The sequence below is a fragment of the Sarcophilus harrisii genome, chromosome X, assembly GCF_902635505.1.
Source record: "Sarcophilus harrisii chromosome X, mSarHar1.11, whole genome shotgun sequence".
NCBI lineage: Eukaryota > Metazoa > Chordata > Mammalia > Dasyuromorphia > Dasyuridae > Sarcophilus > Sarcophilus harrisii.
Window position 1 is genome coordinate 82,687,788 of NC_045432.1, and position 25,459 is coordinate 82,713,246.

Below are 25,459 nucleotides of genomic sequence, written 5' to 3' on the forward strand. Positions count from 1 at the left end.
TGTCTTATTGGCACTTCAAACTTCACTCACCCATAAGAGGCCTCTCAAATCCTTTCTTTTAATAACTAGGTGTGTTACCCCAACTCTCCATTAGCAACCCTTCCCCTGCTCCAGGACTTGGGGAAGGGGTTCTCTCCATTCCAGGTCAGCCACAGAAGGTCCCCCCCATGTTGGAATTTTGAGAAACAGGGTTCCTCATGCTCCTGTTCCCTCCTCCTTCCCCCACCCAAGGAGGCCGAGAAGGAAAGACTTCGACCCGCACAAAGAACTGAAAGCTAAGTCAGTGCCAAGATATAACAAGTTTTATCTCTCTAGGAAAGGACGGATCTAAATAAAAAATATAAATTACATCAGTAATAACACCAAATGGGGGAGGGGGCCTCCAACTGAAAGGAACTGCCACCGCCACCAGAGTCTGGCTTTGTGTCCCAAATACACAATCCTCCCCTTCTAAAAATAGATTTCAACATGTACAGAAGCGTGGTGGTGGTGGCTCGAGCGTGTCTTCTCTTTTGTAAAAATAGAATCCAGATGAATAGAAATGCTTTCTTCTGGGCCCCCAGCCCAGCCTCCGGCTGGCTCTTTGGCTAAAGAGGGAGAGAGGCCGAGACCGGGCTCCCTCCCTTGGGCTGTAAACCCCCCCTCCCCCCAACTTACAACCTGAAAAGTCCAGAGTCTGAAAAAGAAAAACGGGCAACCCCACTTGGCTCTCTGTAAGACCGCTTGGAGGGAGGGGGGACGGGCCTTTTCCCTTCACCATCGTTCGTCATCGACAACAACCAAAAAGCAAAACCGGGCCCGAACCTCAGAAATTAAAAACGTGAAATGAGAGCATCCTGGGTGGAGCTGGGCTGGGATGCCCCAAACCGGGGGGTCGTCTGGTAGCGATTAGCTGCCTTTGCCTGTGTGCCAGGCCCCGGCAAGCGGGACTAAGGATGAGGTCTGAGGAGGCGGAGCAGCGGGCAGGGCCGAAGCGGGAGCCAATGTCCCACCACAGGCCCTGCCGCCTCCTGCTCCGCCCGAGTGGCAAAGAGTTCAGGATGAAGGAAATGAGTAAAGGAGGGAGGTTTGGAAAAGGGGCTGGAGAACTTGGGGAGGAGCCCCAGCTGCTGGCTCAGGCTTTAAGCGAGCGGCCCTTCCGCTTGCAGTATCCCAGTGGGGAGATGCCCCCCAGGTCCCTGAGTCACCGGGGCGATCCCGGTCACGCAGAGCGAGCAGCTGGGACGGGCCGAACCATAGACGGCACTTTCCGACCCTGGCCGGTTGCTCAGAGGGAGCGTGTGCAGGCGCCCCCTCCCCCCCCACAACCCAACCTAATTGGAGCTGAAGGAGCCAAAGCAGGAGCAGGGGGGAGATACTTTGCTTGTGGGCTCTTCCAGGTCTGAGGTGATAAGAAAGCAGCCTCTTCAGCGTCCAGTGTCACAGGACCGACCCTGAACGAGGAGGAGCAGGTCGGGAAGGCAGAGCAGCCCAGGGAAGTTGGCTGCTCACACATGGCTTCTAGACAGGCCACAAGGAGTGGCACAGTGAGCCCAGAGCAGGTCTCCTGCTCCAAACGAGGCAAATGGGCCCAAATTGGGGGGGGAAGGGCAGCAAAGGTTATTGAAGGAGCACCCAGTCCCCATGTTCTTGGGCCCTAACTGAAATGGGAGAAACTGAAGGAAGGCCCCCCTCAGAAGTCAAACTAGATTCCTCCAGTTTCTCTGTTTACAAAGAGGGCGGCAAACAGAAAAAATGGCCAGGAACAGGCAAAAAGGAACCGCAAGGGAAGCCAGTGAACGGAAGGCCAGACTTCTTTCCTCCCTCCGCCACAGAGCTGGCCGTCCCCAAGGCTGAACGAGAGGGTTCCAAAGTAAAGAGAAGCCTGGCATCAGGAGTGTCTGCAAAGGAAAACCAAAGCCTCCAAGAAACAGGAGACTGAAGCAGAGCCCCCCAAAAGGGGGCGGCTCACAACAGGAGTTTGCCGTTTCTGTGGATCTTCAAGATGCGGCCAAGTCGCTGCTTGGCTGTGGCCAGGCCCTTCTTAGGCCGCTTTCCTGGAAGCAGAAAAGAAAAAGGAAATGAAGGCCCAAGCAAACTGAGGGCGCCCCTTGATGAGGCCCAACAACCCAATCCCTCTCCTTAGTCTGCAAGCTTCCCCATGTATCAAGTGCCAAATGACTGGCAGGGTTGCCAGGAGGCCCGAAGAAAGGCCCATCCAAGCTCAATACACCCCTCTGGCCCTTAGAGGTACTTGAAAATTTATTATTTGAACCTCGTAAATGAAGAGCCTAGTGGGCCACGTTGTGGTCACAGTCGCGCATCTGGGCGGAATCTCAAGCTTACCTTTGACCTTAAGAATGGGACAGAACTGAGAGTTTCCATAGGTGACTCAGAAACCCTGGTGGGAGACCTGTGATTCCCACTCTCACCCAGGGAAGGGCTCTATCAGTGTATAACTTGGAGAAGGCCCAGGCCCCTAGTGCTTCCCCCACCCCGGCTACAAGGCCAGCTTCCAACTCCGCCATGATGTGTGCTTCCTGGGCTCAGGGTCCTTGTCCCAAACCTGTTTGTCAAGAGCCTCTAGTACCTCGAGTACCATGCCAGGGGCTGAACCCTAAGAGCCAAAGGGGAGGTCAGCCTTCCTCCCAGAGTCCAACAGAATCTGGTGATAATCTGAAGAACACTCGTCACCATGTGCCAGGTACTGTGCCGAGCACTCTGAATCCTCACAACCACCCCAGGAGGCAGGGGCTCTTATTAGCATCCTATTACTTTGTTTACAAGAAAATGAGGTGGATGGAGAGAGATGAATGACTTGCCCAGGAGCATTCAAATGGTTAAATGACTTTAGCTGGATTTAATCTCAGGACTTCTTGACTTCAGCCCCAAAATTTTTAGAGCCAGTTGTTTTTCAGTTGCATCAATTCTCTGTGACCCTATTTTGGGACCTTTCTTGGCAAGGATATCAAGTTGGCCATTTCCTTCTCCAGCTCATTTTACAGATGAGGAAATGGGTAAACAGGGTAAAGTGACTCATCCAGGGTCACCCAGCTCACAAATGTCAGGCTGGATTTGAACTTGGGTCTTCAGGACTCCAGGACCAGAGCTCTATCCACTGAGCCATCCAGCTGCCCCCAAACTGGGGCACACAGCAAACTGTGTGAAAAGACCCAGCAACTAAGTGTAGGGGTGAGGGGGATAGTGTTCAGTGAAAGATGATATCAAGGTTGCAAGGTCAGGAAACTGAAGGGATCGTGGGAGAGAAAGGGAAGCTTCTTGGGGGTGGGGCAGGAGGAGGAGGTGATGAGCTGGAAATGCCTCTAAGACACGCGGCTGGCACTGGTGGCTGTGAGTTTGGAGTCTAGAGACAGGAAGACCAGCTGTGTCACCTGCATAGCCATGATAAATGCACAGAGTCACAAAATGACAAAAGCATAGAGAGGGAAGGAACCAGGAACAGTCTTAGGGCACACCCACAGACAGTCCAGAAGCACCTACTCTAAGCCAGGCACACTTGGGGGACCAGATCTGGATGAAGAAGAGAGACATCAGAACTAGGAGTGGAGTCCAAAAAACCCATGGCAGGAATAGTATCCAGGAGATGGCAGAGGCTGCAGAGAGGGCAAAGAAAGTGAGACTGAAGAAAAGGCCTCGACTGGGTTGGGTAGCCAGGAGGTCACTGGTAACCTGCAAGAGGCAGGAGATTTAGAAGATGACAACGAAAGACAAAGGAGTCAGGGGGTCCGCTGTCGATGGCTACTTTCAGAAATTCAGCCGTGAAAAGGAGAGCTATTGGCCAATGGGACCAACAATCGGATCACGTGGGGGAGTTTTGAAAACAGGAACAACAAAAGGAATTTTTCAAAATAAATAAATAAATATAATAGAAGATTGTTAACATAAAAAAATGCTTTGCTAACTTTAAAGTGCTAAATCAATGCAAATTACTTTTACTAATGAACAACACAGCAGTCATCTACCATAAGTATTAGATTGAGAGCTCCTTGGTAAAAGGGTTTATCCTTTGCCTTTTTTGGAAGCCTCGGGATTTAGCATCATACCCATCACACAGTAAAGCATAAAGACTTGACTTTGGGGAATGAAAAAAAGAAAAAGAGAGACATGGGCACATTTGTATGTAGCAGGGAAGGAAGCCAGCACACAGAGAAGGACCACAGATTAGAGAGGGAGGAAGACAGTGGATTTATTCGTTTGGAGAAGGTGAAAGGGGACGGGACCCAAGGTGCAGTGATGGTGAGGATCGCTTAAGTCAGGCCGTGCAAAATCCACTTGGCAAGAGAACAAGGGACAAAGGGACATGAGCATAGAGAGTAGCGGAAAGTTGAGAGAAAAGAGGGAAGAAGATGACTGGTAAGCTGAGTAGCAGGGAGCAGCAATGGATGCCCTGAGAAAGGAGTGAGTTAAGAGTAAAGTACAGTAAGTTCTATTTGGAATGCGGCAAGTTGCCAGACTCTCAGATCTGCTCCATCAGGCAGCTGGTGAAGAGGGACCAGAACTTGGGAAAGAAGAGGCCGAGGCTGGGTGTCCTCTCCATAGGGACATCGATTAAAACTACAGGAGTTGGTGGAGTCACCAAGAGTGCTGAGAGAAGGAAAACGGGAACTGGGAGGGCCTTGGGAGACAGACATCCATAGATGGGCTCGCTGAGGAGGACTGGCCGGGTAACTCAGAGAACAGCGAGGAGAGACTATCACAAATGGAGTGATTTCTCACCTTCATCAAGCCAGATGTGAACTGCCTAATGTCAAGGTCTAACCGTGTCATTCTCTTCAATGAGCTCCTGTGGCTCCCTACTACTTCCAGTCAAATACCTTTCCAAGCCCTCCATGTGATTTCATACCAGTCACCGAAGCCTGTCGATTTCCCATCACCCCTTTACCTTCATCTCAAAAAAGTCCGTCTTCCTTCAATGCTTAGCTCAAGCACCCTTTGATCTGCCTGAGGCCTCCCCTGGAAATGACTCTGGAGCTTAGGCCAGAAACAGCTCAGTACCCAGGGGACAGCTGACTGACAAGGAGACCATCACCATGCTTCCCACAAGGCAATGCCTATGAGAACATGGGAACACTTGGCTTACCCTGTATTGCCTGACTACCCTGGGAGCTGGTTGAGGGCCGCCGCTGAGACAGGAAAACTCCGGGCGCCATGGGTGTGGTGCCTCGGTTCACCTGGGCCATGCCAAAAACACTGGGCCGGGCAGTATACTCGTGATCAGCCAGGCTGCCAGCAAAGGGTTCCTGCTTAGGCTCAGTAGGTGGCGGGGGGCTGAGTGGTACAACTACAGGTGGGGACACTGGCACGGGAGCAGCTGTGGCAGGGCTGCTATCCTGAGATGGTGACTGTTCCACTTCCTTTACCACTGGTTTCTTCTTCAAATATTTCCTCTTCTGGGCTCTTTGCTGCTCCTGAAACACAAGCCAAATGGGAGAAAATGGGCTTCCAAGAGAAAGGGAAGGGAGCGTTCTGGACACGCTAAATGGGAGGCCATTTATCCACTCGGACTTTAGGAGCAGTCAGTCACCCATTAATGCCACATCTTCCATCGAGACCCAACTACTACTGCCCTCTACTTCCCAAAGTAACATGTCAGAACGATTGCCCTGACGTGGGCTCAGTGAGTAATCAAAGTTACCGATGTCACTTCTAAATGACTGACACGTTCCCCTGAGAGCACCCTAGCTCTAGTGACCGAACCCAGCCCCAAATCAAGAGAACCCCAATGTCCGGTAGGCTTTGGGACAGCATCAATATTATATTTTTTGACCTAATAAAACTTCCCCAGAAAATGCAAAATCCCTTCTGAGGTTGTTGGCAGGGGGCCTCCCCCTTACCCAGCACTCTGGCCAGGGGATGGCTCTCAGAACATAGTCCCAGCTCAAGACCACCAAGTCACAACTTGGAAAAAACAGCTTCCGGCCAGGGGCTTCCCTTGACCTTAACTCAAAGCCCGTCTGTGCCCTGGCACACACATGCATAGTGGGTGGCATATATTGGGGAACCCTGGCCACCTTTTGAAGCTCTGCCTCCCCAGCCAGCACCAAAGGCACATGGCAGCTCCTTGCTCAGCATGAAGAGGTGGGACCCTGGACACCTACCTGCTGAGCCAGCTTTGCGGCTGCTGCAGCTAACCCTGTCTCAATAGATGCTACACGTGTCCCCTCTCGAACAGGCCGGGCCTGCTTTGGAAGGGTTGGGGTCACACGGGCTGCAATGAAAACAAAGTCAATGGAAAACAGTGCCCATGTTTGGGAAATGAGGCTCCTGCTGCCATCTCCGGCAGCCCTGATCATCCAGACACAAGGGGAACCCACATCCATCTATGACTTTCCCATGGCCCAGGCTTCCTCCTCTCCAAGGTCCTCTCTCCCCTCTACCTACTAAAACGTGTACACCAAACCAACTGCCTGGACCTAAGCTCGACCACCGCAGGCCTCTGAGGGACCCAGAGAGAGCACTGGGTGAGGAACCTAAGGGACCCAGACTTTAACCTCAACTCTTCTCCTGTGACCTAATTTCCCTCATCCCCAAAATAGGGCTGACAAAGACACAGTCCAGCCCCCGACTTCAACTAGGGAATTGGCCTTCCACTTAACACTGAACACCGTGGGAAATTCTCTGACTCCGAGGGCGTTAAAGCTAGAAAGTATTTGTGGACGTGCCTCTGCTCAACAGTGGGAACTCTGGGTTGAAGGGTATGGACAATTCAGCAACTGATTCCAAAGCAGTTTACCTAACAGTTCTACCCATAGTGCTTTAAAGGTATATTGCCTGCCTGTGGCCCCTCTGATATGGATTCCCTCTTTCATTTTTGCCACTTCGACAGATGACAAGTGCACTTTTTTTTTTTTAGCAATTTAGCTTCTCTTCAGATCTCCTCAGGCCGGAGGAAAGCAAATCCCGCCATGCCTCTGAGATCAGACAACAGTGTGGACATCTATGAGGATTTTCTCATATTTACATATGGACAAATGACTTTGGTGCTCAGGCAGGCCGTAGTTGGCTAGCCCCCGATTCACAATAATAAAGACACAGGAGTACTGGGACCCCCACCAGCAAATGCCACCTGTGGCCCAACTGAATCTGACTCCCAAGTTCACCTTCTAATTCTAGTGCCACGTTTGTGCAGATGGTGACCTTTGCCAATCAGTGGCCCCGTTCCCTCGTCCAAGCAGGGAAGATGCCAAAAGGTCAGAGGCCTTTGCTTGGGTGTCTCATTGAGGACCTAAAGCTGTAACCCAACAATCACCTTTAGGGCTCCAAGGAGCATCATCTGTGCTCTTCCTCTTCCTAGGGCGTGATTTCAAAGCAGGGTCGTCGTCGTCTGACTCAAGTGATGGGTAGACTAGGAAGAGGGGAAAGCTACATTGATTACCAGGCCGAAGTCAACACACATGAACCCGGACATTAACGTCTCCAAATGTTCACGCCCAGAACTTTGGATTCTGGGAGAATGCCACAGTGACACAGCCATGCCAGGCCCGTGCTTCCAAAGTTACTCCCCACTCCAGCACCAGGGCCCCACCTCGCCCTGCCCTCTCTTCACATCTGCAGAAAATGTCTGGACATACCCCCTCCTGCCCACCCAAGAGCTGCCTAAAAAAATCAGAGGTTCCCACACTGGGAGCCTCAGAATGGTCAACACCTTGACTTCCTGGTGAAGCCCAAGATGTGGAGGGAGGGTGTACCAGGGTAGGGCAGGAGAGACTAGGACCAAGATTGCCCCAAGGTCCAGCCTATGCCAAGTCATGCTACCTCACATCCCCCATCCCCGTTGGACACGCTGGCCCAAAACAACAAACCTGGCACTCAACCCTATGGGGAGCAGGTCTCAAATACGCATGGAAGCTGACAGGCCAGAAAGATCCATGGCTGCCCCCCCCCGGGCCCACAGCCACATGCGTTGCTCCCAGGCTTACTGTACTCAGCATCCTTGAAGCAAGCCCCCAGGCTTTCCTGTTCATCATCTAGACTGGCCTCGGCTTCCTCTTCCTCTTCTTCCTCGCTTTCCACCTTCTGTTGGATGACCATCTGCTTCCCAGTACGCTTGCCAGGGGCCCGCTGGCCGGTTGTGACACTGGAGCCATTGGTCTTCCCACGAGCAGAGATGCCACTGCTGCCGGCACCGCTGCCGGCACCGCTGCCGGCACCGCTGCCGGCACCGCCGCCGCCACCTTCGTGCCCTGCGGCCCACCAGGCCTGAAGGGTAGAGGCTGAGGGGGAGCTTGAGGGAGGACCGGAGGTTTGCCATGCAGAGCATCCCCTGGATGGCTTCCTGGGTGCTGGGAGACGCGGGGGCCTCGCTGCAAGGGACAAAGAAAAATAGCTGAAAGCAGGCCCTCCTGGGGAGGGAGCCACCCAACAGAGCCAAGTCAAGGAATGGGAAAGCCAGCTCAGGAGCGGGTGTCACGGAGAGGAGGTGTGTCTGGGGGCTCAGCCTTCGCCTCTCTTCCCAGAGGGTGAGTGGCACTGCTCAGTCAGGGAGTGGGCTGGACAGGCAAACACAGAACTCCCTCAAACCCCCAGGCTCCTACAAGATTGGTTCCCTCATCCCCTGTCTCACTGTCCTTAGGTTCACTGTGGACTTCTGCTGATGGTACAAGTGTCCAATCTCCTTTGTTCAGTGACACCGAGGCAGCTTAGTCTTTATTACATACCGAAGCCAAGCACCTCGGCCTGGGCATGAACTGTCTGACTGCCAGGGAAAGGAGAAAACTGAGGCAGGTACTCACTCGAGGGCTGCAGAGACTGGTCCCCCCACCTGCCTGCTGGCCTTGAGTAGATCTAGAATCCCTGCCGTTCCAGCGCCGGGCCCAAGGTGAGCTTCTACTCCTTCTGCCAGGTCCTCATCTGTCGTATAATCCTCCTGAAGAGGCCCAAAGCAGCATTTGTGGTTTGAGTGTATTCCACAAGACAACCAGGAACCCCAGGCCCTTCACAAGGTGACTCTGATCTTCACCCCACCCTCTGCCAGCCTCTCTCTCTCTCTGTCTTCTTTTCTTATTAAATTACTCTTTTGTTTCTGTTCTCTCTTTTTTACTCTCTCTAGTGCTTTATCTCTTTCCCGGTTTTTATCAATTTCTTTTCTTTTCTCTCAATCTGTCATTGTCACTATCTCTTGGGCTCTTTTTCTTTTTTTTGGAACAGAGCATGTGTTGATTTCCATTCAGTCTCCATAGTTTTTTTTCTGATTGCAGATGTCATTTTCTGTCCAAAGTCTATTGGGACTGTTTTGAATCACTGAACTACTGAGAAGAATCAAGCCTTTCATAATTGATGATTGCATATTTGATGTTATGTTGAATTATTGTGTATAATGTATTCTTGGTTCTGCTCGTTTCACTCAGCATCAGTACATGTAAATCTTTCCAAGCCTTTCTCTAATCAAGCTTGTTCATCATTTTTTAATATAACAATAATATTCCATTACCTTCATATACCATGACTTGTCCAGCCATTTCCCATTTGGGCACTTACTACATTTCCAAATCTTTGCTACTACAATAAGAGCTGTTACAAACATTTTTGCACATGTGGGTCCTTTCCCCACCTTTATGATTTCCTTGAGATACAAACCCAGTAATAGCACTTGGGCTCTTTTTCTATTCTCTTTCTCACTTCCTCTCATTGTCTGCCAGCCTGTTTCAGATTTTCTTACTGACTCTATTCCTCTCTCTTTTCTGTTTCTAGTTCTCTCTTTCTTCCTCCATTTTTTTTACTCTCTTCCTCTCCAATTCTCTTTCTGTCTCTCTCCCTCTCTGTCCCTCTTTTTCTCAATTTTTTTTCTTTTCTCTCAGTCTGTCACTGTCACTCTATCTCTCTGGCATTCTCTGTTTCTCACTGTCTCTCTCACTCACCCTCGCTCTTTCCTCCACCACCCTGAAGGCCCCTGAAGTCTCTTGTGGTCTCCACACCTTGGCTCACCCCTAGGCCTTCTCCTGCCTCAACTCTGCCCTTCTCTGGCCTCCCCCACCCCAACATGGTGGATGTTCTGCCCAGAAGCGGGCATCCTAAAATGACAAGCTAATACAAGCTAGCGAAGCCTGAAGGCACAGGGGCGAGAAGTGGGCACCTACCTCAATGTCAAACTCTACCTCCCCTGGTTCCCGGATTCTGTTGGGGTCAGAGCAGGGCTTGGCGCGAGGCAACTTCCGGGGGAATTCTAGGACACAAAGAGGAGAACGCCTGGCCTCTCACCTCTGAACTGAAGAAAGCAGGGGAGGCGTCAGGTGGCAGGGCTGGGAGGATCTACGGTAGTGATGGGAAACCCAAACAGTCAGGGCGGGGCCCAAAGGGCAAGAAGGGGTCCCTCCAGGCCACACCCACCACACATTAGTCGTGTCTCTGCTCTAGAATCTTTGTTTTTTGGCTATTTCCTAACAGTTCCAGCTTGGGCCACAATCAAGAAAGCTGTGGTTCTGACACCTCTAGGCTAGAGCAGTAAACGAGGCCATTCCCCATTTTTGGAAGCTGTAGGTGGAAGCCCAGGAGAACCACTGGGGTGAGGGTAGAGAGTAGGGGGTAGGAGGAGACAGGGACAAGAGACTGAGACGCACTGGGTAACTTCTTTCTGGCTACCAGGACCTTCTTCTCCTTCCGAGGTGTCTCATCGATCTGCAGGTCTTCTTCCGAGTCCAGGTCAAACTCTCCCTTGATCAGCATCTTGGTCTTGGTTGCCCGTCGTGACGAACTCTTGGAATTGCGGGAACGGGCCGAGACCTTCGCTTTCTTGTCACTGGGTTGGATAAAGCCAGATACGCACCCGCATGCGCGCACGCACATACACACACGCGAGCAGACACAGACATACACAGACACAGAACACCAAGACACTGCCAGGGAGGCCCAAGCGAGCCAGTGGGGCGATAAGCCCCACAAAAGGCCGGCACTTGAGGAAACAGAAGGCTCTCCTGGCAGAGCATTTGTAGCCTGAACACACAGTGAGTATCAGGCCCTTTGGATCCCCTCCAATAGGGTAAAGCAACCGAGGACCCTTTGGCAAGTCTGGCTGATTTCATCTGACCCACAGGGTACCACTGCTCTGGGCAGCTGGAGCCCAGACAATCCGTTTCCCCCTTGGGTGGGTGATGAAGCAAATAAATAAATAAAAACAGACCCACAAATAGTAGCACATGAGCCCCAGCAACAACATGACAACTCACCCTGCAGCCCCTTCCTTCTGATCCCCCTACTCCCTGACTGCCTCTTTTCTCTCTGTCCCTAAACATGCATCCAGTCTTCCATGGGCATGGCATCGAAGCCCAGATGCCTGAAAAGAACTGAAATGTGCATCCCCTCAAGCGTAAGGCCTCTTGGTTGTAACTGACAGATCCGCTGAGGCTGCCCGCCGCCCGCCTCCACACAACGCTTATGGCACCAGCAGCCCCAAGCACGGCTCCCCTCTCTGGAAAACCTGATGATTCAGCTGCCATGTGCTTCAGAGGAGAGCAAATATTTGTTCTCACTAGTTCGCAATAAGCCCTGAGTCACCAGGGACTTCTAGGTGCCCTGTTGACTAATGTTTTTCCAGGAGATAATGGTCCCACAGCTCAGGAGCAATCAGAGACAAGAAAAAGATTGCAGCTACAACTTAGCCCCAGGACGCAGCACAAGACAAGGAAAATGCCCACTGCCCACGCTACCATTTCCCCAACTTTAACACAACCGAGTCTTCCAGAGATTCTTACTGCCTCTTGGAGGTGCTCTCCCCTGCCCCCTCATGGCCTTCTGACCCTTTCCTGCCCACTTTGAGGAAAAGACCTGCCCTGCTCACTACTCTTGGACCCAATGGGTCCCAGCTCCTACTCACCTTGCTGCTTTTCCATTGGCCAATATGGCTGTAACTTGGCTCTCTTCGATGTCAGGTTCTAAGTCTAAGTCTAGATCTGGATCTGCGTCCAGGTTTAGCTCTTCTTCTTGGGGAGTCAGGCAGGGGTTCGCAACCAGAAACTGAGAAAGAAAACAGCAGAAGCTCAGCCAAAGGCTGTCTCCATATGAGAATCAAGAAAGTAGAGGGATTCCCCCTAACTAATTCCTGCATTCAAATCTGCATCCTGGCTGGGAAATGGAGGAACTGGAACGGAGCAACACTCTCTGAAGCTGCTGATGCATCAAGGATCAGAAATATTACTCCAAGATTCTCAGGGGTTGTCCAGCAAGCCCCCAGTACATAAGGGCCTGAGACCCAAATCCCTAACTCTAGCCCCAGGCCTAAGGCCTCACCTAAGCAGAGAGGGGGTGTGGGAGAAGAAGAGAAGGGGCAAGGGGATCCTGGGGAAGCCCACCTGGCCCTTGGGAGGGCCACTTGTCTTCAGGGCCTGCCGCGTATATTTGTCCAGCACATTGAGGTCCAGGTTACCAGAATCCACTGTGGCCACATTCTCTCTCCCCTTGCGCTCTGCCTTCTTCCCGGTCACCACCTTGACCCGGGAGCTTCTCTTTTTGGAGCTGGTTTTAGAGGCTGGGTAAAACCTGGCAGCAGAGGCTGGAGCTCCAGGACCCGACTTGGCTGCATTGCCGCTACCAGTCCTCTGGAGGCCAAAGGGGGTGCCAGTCTTTCCAATATTCTGGTGGAAGATATCCTGCAGAAACGGCAGACCCAATGGCTAATGGGGAGCTGAGCTAGCTGTGCACTCGTTCCAGGCCCATGTGTCAGAGTGCCCATGGACACAGGCACATCCATGCACAAGAGCTCCCAGGCTCTCAGAGGTGGCCTAATTCATTCAGGCCATGATGATTTAGTGAAGATTCTGTAATGGCTACAAGTATGTTTGGTGCCCCCAAATCTTGTTCGCTGGCCCCCGAGAAAGGGCAGGAAATACCTCAGAGGTACTAGAATATTTATCCCCTGCCTCTTCCACATCTCTGCTCTACAGAGCCAGGACAACAAGGGATGTCTGCTTTCGGCAACTTATCGAATTTCTCGGCCTCACTTTCCGGTTTGTCAAAAGTAACAGACTAGAAATCAAACATCCTCCCAGGACATTCAAAGGAAAATAAACAACTTCACCAAGGCACGAGGAGGAAGACATACAAAGAGTAGGCAGAAAACCAAACCCAGAAGGGGAGCCTAGAGCCCCGAGCCCTCACCTCTACCAGGCGGATCTCTTTGGCCAGATCTTTGATAAGCTGGACCGTCCGCACGGTCTCGGGGATCTCGGCTTCGTGCTCTGGCAAAGCCTACGGCCAAAAAGGGTTAAGGATGGGATTAGGGGAGCCAACCATTCCCTAATCAGGGCAAAGAAATGGAACCACTGCCCCCTACTGGCAAGCTGTACCTTCAAGTCTCCTTTCAGAGACCTTAACTACCTTAACTACCCAAAATGTACTCTTTGTTTCTGGTCTGGTCAACAGGGAGGCCGGTGGGTGAAAACGATCTTTCCTGCACTCCTCCCCATCTTGGGGGGTGGCGACCTAGACCATCTGGGCCAGCTTGCTGCTCTGACATCCCCAGCTGGGTTTCTGTGCGACAATGAATCAGAGGGCAGCTCTCCCCATGACTCGACACTCTACACCCACTGGAGCCTACCAGCTTGACCAGGAGTTAAGTATGACACTCCTAGATAATAGGAGGAGGAGCTTGGGAGAGAAACTCTTCACCTCTTTCTTAGTCCAAGACCTGAAGGCCAAATTCAAGGCTTTGGCTCCGTGGACCAGATAGGAAGCAGGGTGTCTCCTGTTCTCTCGTAACCCTGGAAGGGGCAGAGAAAGAAAGCATGCTACTGGCAGTCACCTTTGGATTGCCCAAGTCAACCCTGGTGGGCATCTCCACAGGTGAAAGGGGCCTGGGCTAAGAGTCCTGACTATCTGGGCAGGTTTCCAGGCTAAGTCACTTTGGAAGGGGTGGGTGAGCGTGACAAAGAGGCGGGCAGCTGATGAGGAAGCAGCACAGAGGAACAGGAGCTCCCTAAAGGCCCCCACTTTAGAGTTGGTGCTTCCAAGGGTACCCCCACTTCATCTAGTGAGAAGGAGGGGAACTCTTAAGAGGGAACTTCCAGAACATGGCCCTCCCTAGAAGCAAAGAGCCGGGGGTGGGGGGGAGGGGCCTGGGCTCCAAGGGCAGCCTATGACCCCAAACCGCGGAGGCATCGTGCCTCCAGCCCCGCTTCAGGCCCGCCAAGCTAAGGCATGGCCAGCAGGGTAGGGCCAGAGCGACAGAGGAGACACAGGCAGGGGCTCCTACCTCGGAAGATGTCCAGGATGTGCTTTCCCACGTACCAACAGATGGTCTCAAAATTGGGGAACTTGAAGAGGTCAGCTGTGCTCAGTCTCTTCTCGATGTCATAGGCCCTGGGGGGTGGGGGTGGGGGTGCAAGGGGATGGAGACGATCAGGGACATGAAAGAGGTTGGCTGCCCCCGAGTGCTCACTCTTCCCTCCCTTTCTCGTCCTGTCCCCCCCTTGGCCCAGCACATCTGGCCACTGAGTCGGGGTGGTCCCGAGGAAGCTAGGCTCTGTGCTGCTCGGCCTTTGGGGGGGTGACCATTTATTGGGCTCAGGTAAGGCAGCAGGCCGTGACCGCTGTCGGGCTTCTCCGTCCCCTCGAACCCTCTGCTTCGAATGGTCCCCATTTCGGGTTCGTGGCAGGGAGAGGGAGGGAAGGGCTGGAACCAGTGGCCAACCTGAGGCCTGCACTCACTTGAGCTGCATCTCGATGTTGAGGCTATGTAGGAAGTTCCCTCCAAAGGCAAGGCAGTCCACGGGCGTCAGCACCGCATGGATCCAACCTGCCAGCACCACAGGAGAAAGTCACACCGCCACAGGGACACGGGGTCAGGCTCAGGGCTCCCCCAAAGCCCGCCTCTAACCCAGCCGGCCTCACTGAAAAGCAGCAAAAACCCTGAACTCCAGTGTTCTCTTCCTCAATTCCCCAGTGCAGGAGTGGGGTGCTGGGGGTGAGGCTGCCCCAGGGCTACTTCAGCATTTCTCTTCCTGGCCTGGGCCCTTGCTCCTAGTCCCTCCCACTCAGTGAACTATGCCCATGCCCACGGGTTTCACTTTGGAGGCCAGAGCCACGTCATGCGCGCTGGGACAACAGGCCGCGCTCGGATCCCTGCTTGACTCCCTTCCTTGTCCCACATTCCTCACTGTGACCCCAAGGACCGTCACCACTGAGCCCCATCTCGCTCTTAGAACCCTTTCCCTTTCTGTGGTGCCAGGGACTCCGTCCCCTCCCGGTTCTCGCCTCTCCTGTCACCCCAAGGGTTGTGCGTCCACCATCATAAAGTCCCTGGAGAAATACAGTCTCAGAGAGCTCGGGAGTCTCCCAACAGCCCAGGGGTGAGGATGGTGGGTGGTCTCCTACAGCCGGCGCCATTGGCCCCCTCCTCCCCCAGAGGCCCAGGCAGAACCTGTGGGGATGAAGAGCGTCTGGCCCTGCTTCACACAGCACTTGTAGCACATGTCCACCTGGTCCCCAAAGAACATCTCTCGCTGGTTGGAAGAGCTGCTCCAGCACTCGAATAAGGACAGGTTTGCTGGGGTGGGGCGGATTAAGTAGAAAACCTTCTCCCCCTGAAGGACAAAAAGGAGACACTGAGGAAACCTAGAGAAAGCAGCTGCAAGGCACCATACAGATCAACCCCAATGGCCTCACTTTACAGACAGAACTGAGACCCAGAGTGATGAGCAGCAGGTCCAAGTCCAGCACCACTTGAACACAACCCTGAACGGCAGCTGCTCCGAGGCCTCCCAGAACCTGGCCCGGGCCCATCCGCCTGAATGGCAGCTGCTTGGCCACATTCTGGCCTCCCTGTCTAGCACCAGTGCCAACAGCCCAAGAGAAGGTGACAATATGAACATCCACAGTGCTTTGGGCAAAAGCAGACACCGCCAAGAGAACTACTCCACGGTCCCTCTTGAGAAGCCCTAATGAGGAAGCCTTTGCCTCTTATCAACAGGCAGCATCTCGTTCCTTTCTGCCTAGACTATCTATACTTGACAGGAATGGACTCTGCCTTTTCCTAAAAATCACTACCAGATCCAAGTTGGACCCTGGCTGGGAATGGCCCTCCCGATGGGGCAGGAAGATCAGATTTTGTGGCTTTCTATCGTTCAGGTAAAGAACAATTGGGAAGCTGGCTGAAGGCCGACCAGTAGGACAGCCAAGTACCCTAGGGAAGCGGGCCCCATTGGATCAGGGAGTTTCCTAACTGCCAGTTCGTGTCCACAACACCCATGTCTGAACCACCTGATGACCTAGGAGATCCCCTCTGAAAGTGGGCCTAAACCTGGTCAAGCCCTGAATAGACTAGGAAGTGGAAGTGGGGGCCTGCATTGTCCCTGGGAACAGTCAAACATAAGCAAGGAATCTCATAGGGGCTGGAGTGCAGCACAGGGTCCCACCACCTACCCTGAGCACGTGATACCAGACAGAGGTACCGCCAAAGTCGATATGGAAATCAGTATAACTGTCCCGCACGCCCATGAGACAATACTTTTGTACGCTGGGCCGTTCAAACACAGACTCCTCGGGCCACAGGTTCTCTACCCAGGAGAGCTTCCGAACAATCTTAGGGGTCTCCACGAGATTTGAAAGTCTAGAAACAGAGAAGTCAGAGTAAACATCACTCACAACCCCCGTCCTCTTGGATGCTTGGGAGATCCTTAAGGTAAAGGGTGAGATAGCAAGAGATGCTGGCTCATCTGGTACTTTGAGCCAGATGTGTCTGAAAACAATTCTTTCCCAGAATCCCACGAGCACACAAGGGAAAAAAACATCCAGGTTCCCTGTTCTTTGGCTAGCCTATCTACAATCTCCCGGCCCATCCAACCCCTCACAGCCCTTCCTGTTCTCCAGTCTTCCCTTTGGCCAGGGAGTCTAACTCCCTCTCTGGAATCCTGGAGAAACTCCATCTGTCTGTGTCTGCCAGGCTCAACAGCGCACATGCCGAGTCAAAGGCGAGGGCAGGGAACACGACTGAATCACTCTAACCATATACTACCAGGTTGTTGGCTTTGTTAGAAGGCGGACAGAAACTTAACCGGAAGGAAAATTACTTTGGGGCCAATTTTGCAAAATCCACCTGAATGCTGCTCACACTGAACTGTGTTTTGGTAAAGAAACAAAAGTCAATCAAGGAACATGCCTTTGTTTTTTTTTTTTTTTTCTTTTTTGCTTAATTTAAATTTTCTTTTTAGTATTTGAAAAAAAAAAAAATGCCCCCAATACACGTAAAAATAGTTTTCAATGTTCCTTTGGTTAAAATTCTGAGTTCCCAATTTTTTCTCTTTCCCTCCTTCCCTCCCCCCCTCCCTGAGACAGGAAGCCACCTGATACAGGTTATACACGTGCTATCATTTTACGAAACCTTGGGGAAGGCACCTCTCTTGAAGGCCAGGCGCAGCCTGCGCTGAGCATGTGTGGAGAGGGGAGACCCAAAGAAGCAAGCGAGGTGATCATGTGGCAGGTGTCCTCGCCCCCACACTCACCTGGTATCAGAAAACTCGAGGCTGATGACATTGAGGACTTTCTCCCTTTTCCCACTACAGTAATAATGCACAAAGTCCCCAAGTTTCATCTTGCAATCAGCCTGACGGATCACATCAATAACATCGATCTCTTTGTCAGCACCTGGGGCAGAAAGAAGGGCCTTATACAAACAGGGATGGACAGCACCAGCCCCCCTACCTGGGTTTCCTCAGGGAAGTGACTAAAAGCCTGTCCCTGCCCAAGCAGCCATTTCTTCAGAGCAACAGACTTTGCAAAAAGACTCTTCCATAACTACCATCTTTTTTTTTTTTTTTTTTTTTTTACCACACCACTGTTCCATGAGCTAGTTACTGACAGATGAGGAAACTAAGGGTCAGAGAGGTCCATGTTCACACAAATGCTAAACAACATACAAGACTGGGGGAGGCACGAGACGCTTACCAACATAATACTCCACTTCTCTCACAGTGAATGCTGGGGAAGGCAAAGTCATGCCCAGGCCATCCTTCTTCAGCACCAAAATGGGCACACTAAAGCTGTTCTCTTCTAGGTACTCCACTGTCAGCTGGGCCCCTGTGGGCTTCAAGATCACCTCATCGGCACTGGGGGGTAGGGGTGGGTGGGGAGGGGAATGGGGGGAATGCAGGAGAAAAGCACATCACGGTGGGACCAGGCCATGGCCATGTGAGCCCCCTCCTGAAAGCCCCGGGACTGCCCCAGCACCTTACATAAACTCCCCACTCCTCCCCTGTCCCTTTCAGGGAGACAGAGCAGGCAATGGCAGAAGTCAAAACAAATTCTAGGAAGAGACCCAGAGCTGTACTGCCCCCCTCTGGCCTAGACATGGCAGGGGGGCACAAAAAGGATTAGAGAAAAATCCTATCATCAATCAGGCAACTATTCCAGGATGGAGGGAATTTGTAAAAACTTCAGATTCTGATTCAGACACAGAGGCCTCCCCCCTCTCCCCAGCCAATCTGGCAGCCAGGGTGAGAGGTCAAGCACTTTGGGTGAAGGGGGCCAGACTGGGGGATGCCACAGACAGCCTCCGTGTGTGGGCGCATGCTGGCCAACAATCTGCTAGAGAAGGCTGTGCCCCTTCTTAATGGAGCTCTCTACTTGCAGGTGGGCTAAAGATGAGAAGAGGCAGTGGAGCATCCCTGCCAAGGGACATGCCGCTCAGGTCTTCGTGCCGGAGGTGCTGCCTCCTGCCTCCATCCAGATGCCCTCACCTGCGGAAGGGCCTTCCCCGAAGCTCCCGAATGAACATGGGACTCCCGGTCTGCACTGTCTTTCCTGTGTCTTTGTTTGCCACCAGTTCCTGTACCTTCGGGGCCCCTCGGCGTCTTTTCACTTCACCAAGAGAAGGTTTGGAAAGGGAGAGAGAAAGGGAAGAAGGAAGCAAGCATTTATATCTATTTGAAGGGCCTACCATCTGCCAGGCACCGTGCTAAGCACCTCATAATTCTGATCTCATTTGATCTTCACAACAACCCTGGGAAGCAGGTGCTGTCATTGTCCTCAATGTACAGTTATGGAAACTGAGGCGGAGGTGAAGTGACTTGCCCAGCACTGCAGGCAAATCTCAACTCAGGTCTTTTGACTCCAAGTCCAGAGCTCTATGTGCTGCCTCATCTGGCTGCCACCTAATAGAAGTTGGCCTTGGGTCAGAGAGCCGGCGCCTAGGGCCCTGAGCTCACACCACGGGACAATCAGGCCCGTGGACGAAGTTCCACGGACCTGAGAACGCGGGGAATCAGATGGGATCCTAAAATGGTGGCTGACTTCCTAAAAGAGTTCCACGTCAAGAAGATGCCCAAAGCTGTAGATCTGCCAAGATACCCGAAGGTCCCAGCGATGCTCCCGGGGAAGCTGTCCCTAGAACTTAGGCCAAGGCAGCTTCTGTTTCCTGAGGTCCCCCAAGCACTCACCCTCTTCTCTGGCCACAAGAGAACAAGACGACTTACTAACAGAAGGTCCGTGGAGGACCTCACAATTGGGGCAGTGGTAGAGGTCAATGTCGACTGCCTTCTCCTCTTCTACGCCAACACAACTGGAAAACAGATGGAAACATCCCAACTAGTCCGGGGATTCAAGGTGCTCTCCTCCAAGTCCCAGGGACAAAAGCCTTCTAAACAATAATGACACAGAGTTGTGACACAGGGACCCCATTTTTTCCACACAACTATTCAGGTTTATCAAGGGAATGAAACTGGGGGGGGGGCCCCCACAGCTATTTGGATCTCCACACCTCCGGAGCCAGGGAAGGTCCCACGCTGAGGAGGGCCAGCCTCCATCACCCCTCAGGATGGTATGGATCATTAGGGAACCCAAAGCAGCCTCGCCACTTCCCCGCTGTGGCCCCTGACTTTGCCTGCCCTCTGGCACCAAAAAGGACACATGGGATCTTTCAGCCAGGCAACCTTCAAACACTTGAAGACAACTTAAGAGAGCCAAGCATTTTCTTCTCAGCGTGAACACTTAGGCCTCAGCGAGGCTTGTAAAGGCGGGTTCTTTGGCTGCCTATCTAGACTTTAAAAGCGATGGAAGAAGGGCGAGCCAGCCGGTCGCCTAAGCATTTACCCAAGTCACTCACTGATGATGCCTGAGGCCGTGCACAGATCCCTGGGGCACTCCACTGGAGACCACCTAGACACTGAGCTATTAATGAGTGAGCACTGGGAGAGAAAGGGGTAAGATCGCAGGAAAATCCAGTCAATGAGTAGCCAAAAAGGAAAGCAAGACTGCCTGGTGACGTCGTGTTCTACTTAGTCTAATCAAAGCCGACTTCTGCCAAGTCTGGCAGGCAAAGTGGAGAGGCCCACTGGGCCTCTGCTAGCAACAGGACAATCCACAGTCCTTCAGCAGCTAATCCTCTGAGTACCCAGAGGATCCAGATGAAATCACTAAGCTACCCAGAAGATGGCCCACTACCAGTGAGATGAGAATTTCCCACAATGGCATGCCTTCTGGGGCCCCCTCTGGGAAGGTCGAGAGGCCCTCCTGGCTGAGTAAATGCCACACGGGTTCCAAGACCCAGACACAAAGGCCCCATGTGGAGGACAGGGGCAGCCTTGCAGAAATGTGCCTACCCTTCCCGGGACCACCTCGGCTCATCTGCTATAATGATCTCCCCTTTATGTTCTCTGCACAGGTCAAATGGGGCGCTGTTCAAAGCCCTGGCAAAATGGAAAAGGAAGCAGAGTCAGGGCCCCGAGGCTTGGCGCTTCTCAGAAGCTTTGTCATCAACCAGGTACATGCCTGGAGCCTCTTCCAGGGGCTGCTTTGAGTTAGGACACAAAGACTTTGGGGGAAGAGGAGAAGGGCTGTGGCTGCTGAGTCGGATAAGTTTCCTCACCCGAGTGGAAATGCTAGGCTGGGGGCGAGAAGCCCCTCCTGCCAAGGTGGACATAGAAATGAACTGGACATATTGGGCATCATCAGAATGATTCTTCTGGGAAACCAGAAGAGTTGGGAGAACTTGGGCTAGCTGCCCCCACCTTTCCCATTGTCATGGGGTCCCACTGGGGATGTTGGCTCCCAGACCAGAAGGGACCTGCAGAAGCTGACTCAAAAGGCTGAAGAAAGGCCTGAACACACCTTCCCCTGAGGCTATAGAGAAGGGGCAGCTTGGGGAAAGCTTAAGGTTCCCCTCCCCTCCCACTGAGCACAGAAAGGTAGGGGGAAGGGCCTTCCCCAGGGACAAGCCACTGAAACAGAGGAAAGCCACAAGGGGTTGGGTGAGTTGGGCATCACGCTTCTGCTCAAGGCTGGCACCCGGCTCTTAATGGCCTGACAAGGAGAGGCGCTGGCTCTGCCGGCCAGTCTGCCCACATCATTTTATTGTTCTAGATTCACAGTGCTGGCCCCTAGGTGTTTCAGGGGTCAGCTAAAAATAGACTGGGCAACCGGGTGGTACAGTGGATAGAGTGCCAGGCCCGGAGTCAAGGAGACTCATCTTCCTGAGTTCAAATCTGGCCTCCGATGTTCACTAGCCATGTGACCCTCGGCAAGTCATTTCACCCTGTTTATCTCAGTTTCCTCATCTGTAAAATGAGCTGGAGAAGGAAATGGCAAACTGCTCCAATATATTTGTCAAGAAAACCCCCAAAGGGGTCACAAAGTGTCAGGCATGACTGAAAAATGAACCAAAAAAGGATCCCTGTGAAGGGTTAACTATGGCAGTATTCCTTGTCCTTTTTCATTATCAGGCCTTTGAAAAGCACCTGAACCTGGGCCATCTCCACTGCACTGCCACTCTCCTTTCCCCACCATGACCCCAGGGTAAACACTCAACTATCCTCCTACCCTGAATCTCTTACCTTCACACTGCCCATCGTGCCTAGCCTTGGATCACTCCTGCCATCAGTTGTATGGGCTGCAGGTGAAGGTGCACATCACCCTTCTAACCTGGACTACTACAAATTGATGGTCCCACATCACCTGCTGCTAAGCAATCCTACCAGGTGGGCCTCATCCACTGTGCCCAAAACCTTCCTCCCTCCTGGATCTCCTATCCTCCCCTCCCCCTAGCCTGCTGAAAATCCTGGCTCTTATCTTAATCAATTGGGGCCATTTAATGAGAACTCCCTCTTCTCTCCTCCTCAGCACCTCCTATCCCATCTCCTCCTGCGCCTTCTCATACAAAGAGATTGGCCTTAAGCCTTACCAAGATTCACCCCTCCACCTGCACCAGCCATCCCACTGAATCTTGGCTCCTCTGACACCCCCACTCTAACTCACTTCAATCTTTCCTTCTGTACCAGTTGCTTCCCAACTGTTTCCTAACATGCCCATGTCTCCCCCATCCTCCAAACGCCCTGATCCTTGTAGCCCCACTCGTATTTCAGACCTCTCCCAATTTTGTGGCCAAATTCAAAATAGCCACCTCTACCTTCTCTCCTTGACCTTTTACAATCCAGCTTCCAAACCGATGGTTTCACTGTTGGGCATCCTCTTTGAAGTTCTCAGAGATATCTCAGTTACCAAATCCAATAGTCTTTTCTAAGTTCTCATCTTTGATTTCACTGTAAATTCTGACACATCCTATTTTTTGATATTGTCTCTGGGTTTCCAGGACACCCCCGTTTCCTGATTCTCTGCCTCCCTCGTTTCCGCTCCTTCTATGGATCCTCCTCCAGATCACGCCCCCTCACCTCTGGGGTCCCAGGGGCTCTGTGCCCTCTGTTCTTCTCCCTCTAGACTCCTTCACTGGGGACCTCTCAGGCTCCCGTGATTGAAAGCCCATCTGGCTCTATACTGAGGACAGGGGCACCCTCCATTTAGACACCAAAAGGGTCTTCCCCAAGGCACAGACCTGCCTGTGTCACACCTGCCCCCTCCTCTCCCACGTCAGGATAATAAACTCCAGTGGCTCCCTACGGCTTTCAGGAACAAATACAAAATGCTCTATTTAGTGTTCAAAGTCCTGGCCCCCTGCTCTCTGTCTGCTCTTATATGGCACTCCTCAGTATGTTCTCTTTGATCCAGAGACTCTGTTCTCCCGGCTGTTTCCCAAACAAGATTCTGTCTCCCCCTCAGCGTTTCCTGTGGACGGCCGCAAGGCTCCCCCTCATTTCTCCATCCTGACTTCTTTCAAGGCTCGGCTCAAATTCCACTCTTTAAAGCTTTTCCTGCTCACTGTCCTCAGCAACCAATTATCTTCAACTCTAATTCATCCAACATCTGTTTTGTATGCAACTGTTTGCAACCCTGGCTAGCCTAAGAGCTCCTTAAGAGTCTTTCTTTGCAGCCCCAGAACTTATCACAGTGCCTGACACACAGCAGGTGCTCAATCAATGTCGTTTCACCAGTCCCTGATCTCAGTACTTCAGTTGGAAGTCAGGATTTGGGGGCGTGGGCGCGTCTCCTGAGGGGTGTTCCCAAGTAGTGCAGCTCGGAGGGATCCAGAACAGGTCTTTGGCTAGCCCTGTTTTCTCTCCCAGAGCCCAATGAAGTGCAGAGGTCCAACAGACTCCATTGGTTCCCATGCTTCTGAGCCCCGGGGTCGGGGAGCTCGAAACCCTCAGTACAGAAGGACAGAACACTTAGTTCAACAAAAAAACAATTATGGGACGCCCGTGAGGGTGTGTCTTGGTGGTCCTCCCCCCTTCCCCCCAGCAACAGGATCGGAATTCTTCAGGAGTTCACGGTGGCACAAGGGCAACAGGTGCTCAGTTGTGAGCCGGAGGCAGGAGCGCAGCCCCGCCTCCTGTTGGAGCTCCTCAATGCCAACACATGGCTGCACGGCTGCCCCCCCAAGCAGGGACAGAGGACAGAAGGCCCAGTGTACGAAGGAGGGGCACATAGGGACAAACAAGTTGGGGGGGACTCCCACGAAGCCCGGTTGGAGGCTTCCCGAAGCCCAGAAAGTCTGCTGGGGGGCAGAGAGCGGGGGAACAGACCATGCTGGAGGGGAGGCCCGAGGGGGAGGGGGACGCCACACGGTGGGGGAGGCGGAGGGAAGGTTATAAGCGGGTCACGGGTGAGAAACGCAGGGAGGAAGCGACGGGGAAGGCTCCGAGAAGAGGAAACGCGGTGAGGGGCCGCGCGCGCCTAGGGGGGCGGGAGAGAACGCGGAGGTGGGGGAGGAATAGAAGAGCGGGGAGGGAGGGGAGCACGCGGACCAGGGGGAAGCGCGAGGGGGAGGGGACGCCGGCCGGCCTCACCTGCCGTGGAACCAGTCTTGGCACAGGTCGCATTCGATCATGAAGCGGGTCACGTCGTAGGGCAACCGGCATAAGCAATACACCGGCGGGAGGCCATCTTGGCCCGCGCCTGGGCCCGCGCCTCAGCCCGCTCCTGGGCCCGCGCCCCCCGTGGGGGGCAGAACTGGCCGCCGGAGGCCGGCAGCCTCGCGGGAGGCGCGGACATGGGTGGTGCGGCCTGGGCCCCAAAAGGGCAGGCGAGCGGACGGAGCTGGGCCCGAGTACCAGGCGAGCGGGAAGGCAGACGACGATGACGGCGGTGGTGCGGCTGGTGGTGGTGGTGGCGGCGGCGGCGGCGGTGACTGAGAGCAGCGGGAGCGGTCGCAGCGCGGGGGGCGAGTGACGGGCACGAGCGTAAGCGCGAGCACGGCCACGGGCGCTCTCCCCGCCCTCTCCGTGGTGCGACGTCACGTTACGTCACGTTACGTCACGTCGCCGGCGGAGCCGGGCCCGGCAGGCAACCTTCTGTCTGGACTGGGGCCCCCTCCCCAAACGCGGCGGAGGTGGAGGCGGAGGTGGAGGCGGAGGCGGAGGCGGAGACGGAGGCGGTGGCGGCGGACGCCGAGGACGACGATGAGCACGGCGTCGGCAGCCCGGCCTCAGGTCCCGCCCCCTCCTCGACCCTCCCCCTGGAGGGCGTGGCCCAAGGCTAGCTTCCGGACCCCGTGCCGCCGCCGCCGCCACTGCCGCCGTCGTTCGCGCGCCGGGGCCGCCTCTTTCCGCCGCAGACGAGGCTGTGCTCGCGCGTGGCGCTTAACACATTGTATTCAAAATCTCCAGGAAGTGCGAGCAAGAGAGGGAAGGAATGACCGCCCGGGGGAATGCTAGGAAACGCCATGTTGAGCGAGGCGTGAATTGATCTGGCCTGCGCCATCAGGGGCGTGGCGGAAGGGTCCGCACCTCCTGAGAGCCGGGTGGCGCAGGCGCGGCTCGTCCGCACCCCGCCCCGCCCCCCAGCAGCCCTGTGCTTGTCCCGGAGGCGCACCCGGGAGAAACAGCCATGCACTAACGCATTTGGTCTTTTCTTAAAACAATAAACGTTTTTAAAGTCCAGTTCAGTCCGTGCACTCCCAGCAGGGAATACGCGCCCGGGCCTCACGTGGGCTGGCGGCTGTAGCATCTCTGCACTGAGGCGGAGAGGCGGGGGGCGGGAACAATATAGAGAAGCGCTCTCACAAATCCAATAAGCTTCCCAAACCAAGACGGTCAAGTGACCTGGGGGAAAGGGCGACAAAGCGGTTGGTCACCACGCGCCCCCAACTCTGTTAAATGAAAACGAAAGCCGGGCAGGCCCGGAGGAGTCAACCCCCATCAATTGCTGT

The 25,459-nt window shown here is 53.6% G+C and overlaps 1 protein-coding gene across 1 annotated transcript; it reads right to left on the reverse strand.

Moving 5' to 3' along the window:
- Nucleotides 1-280: 280 nt before the first annotated feature.
- PHF8 (PHD finger protein 8) lies at nucleotides 281-24,662 on the reverse strand. Its single transcript, XM_031944297.1, is given in 23 exon segments — nucleotides 281-2,036; nucleotides 5,081-5,408; nucleotides 6,099-6,208; nucleotides 7,250-7,345; nucleotides 7,920-8,229; nucleotides 8,231-8,303; nucleotides 8,733-8,866; nucleotides 10,077-10,162; nucleotides 10,557-10,735; nucleotides 11,810-11,949; nucleotides 12,285-12,581; nucleotides 13,090-13,179; nucleotides 13,600-13,691; nucleotides 14,183-14,289; nucleotides 14,638-14,725; nucleotides 15,350-15,512; nucleotides 16,351-16,537; nucleotides 17,430-17,571; nucleotides 17,872-18,032; nucleotides 18,663-18,783; nucleotides 19,398-19,483; nucleotides 24,099-24,189; nucleotides 24,192-24,662. Coding segments are annotated over 23 exon segments (3,282 nt in total). The 5' UTR covers nucleotides 24,304-24,662; the 3' UTR covers nucleotides 281-1,947.
- Between the last annotated feature and the right edge of the window lie 797 nt (nucleotides 24,663-25,459).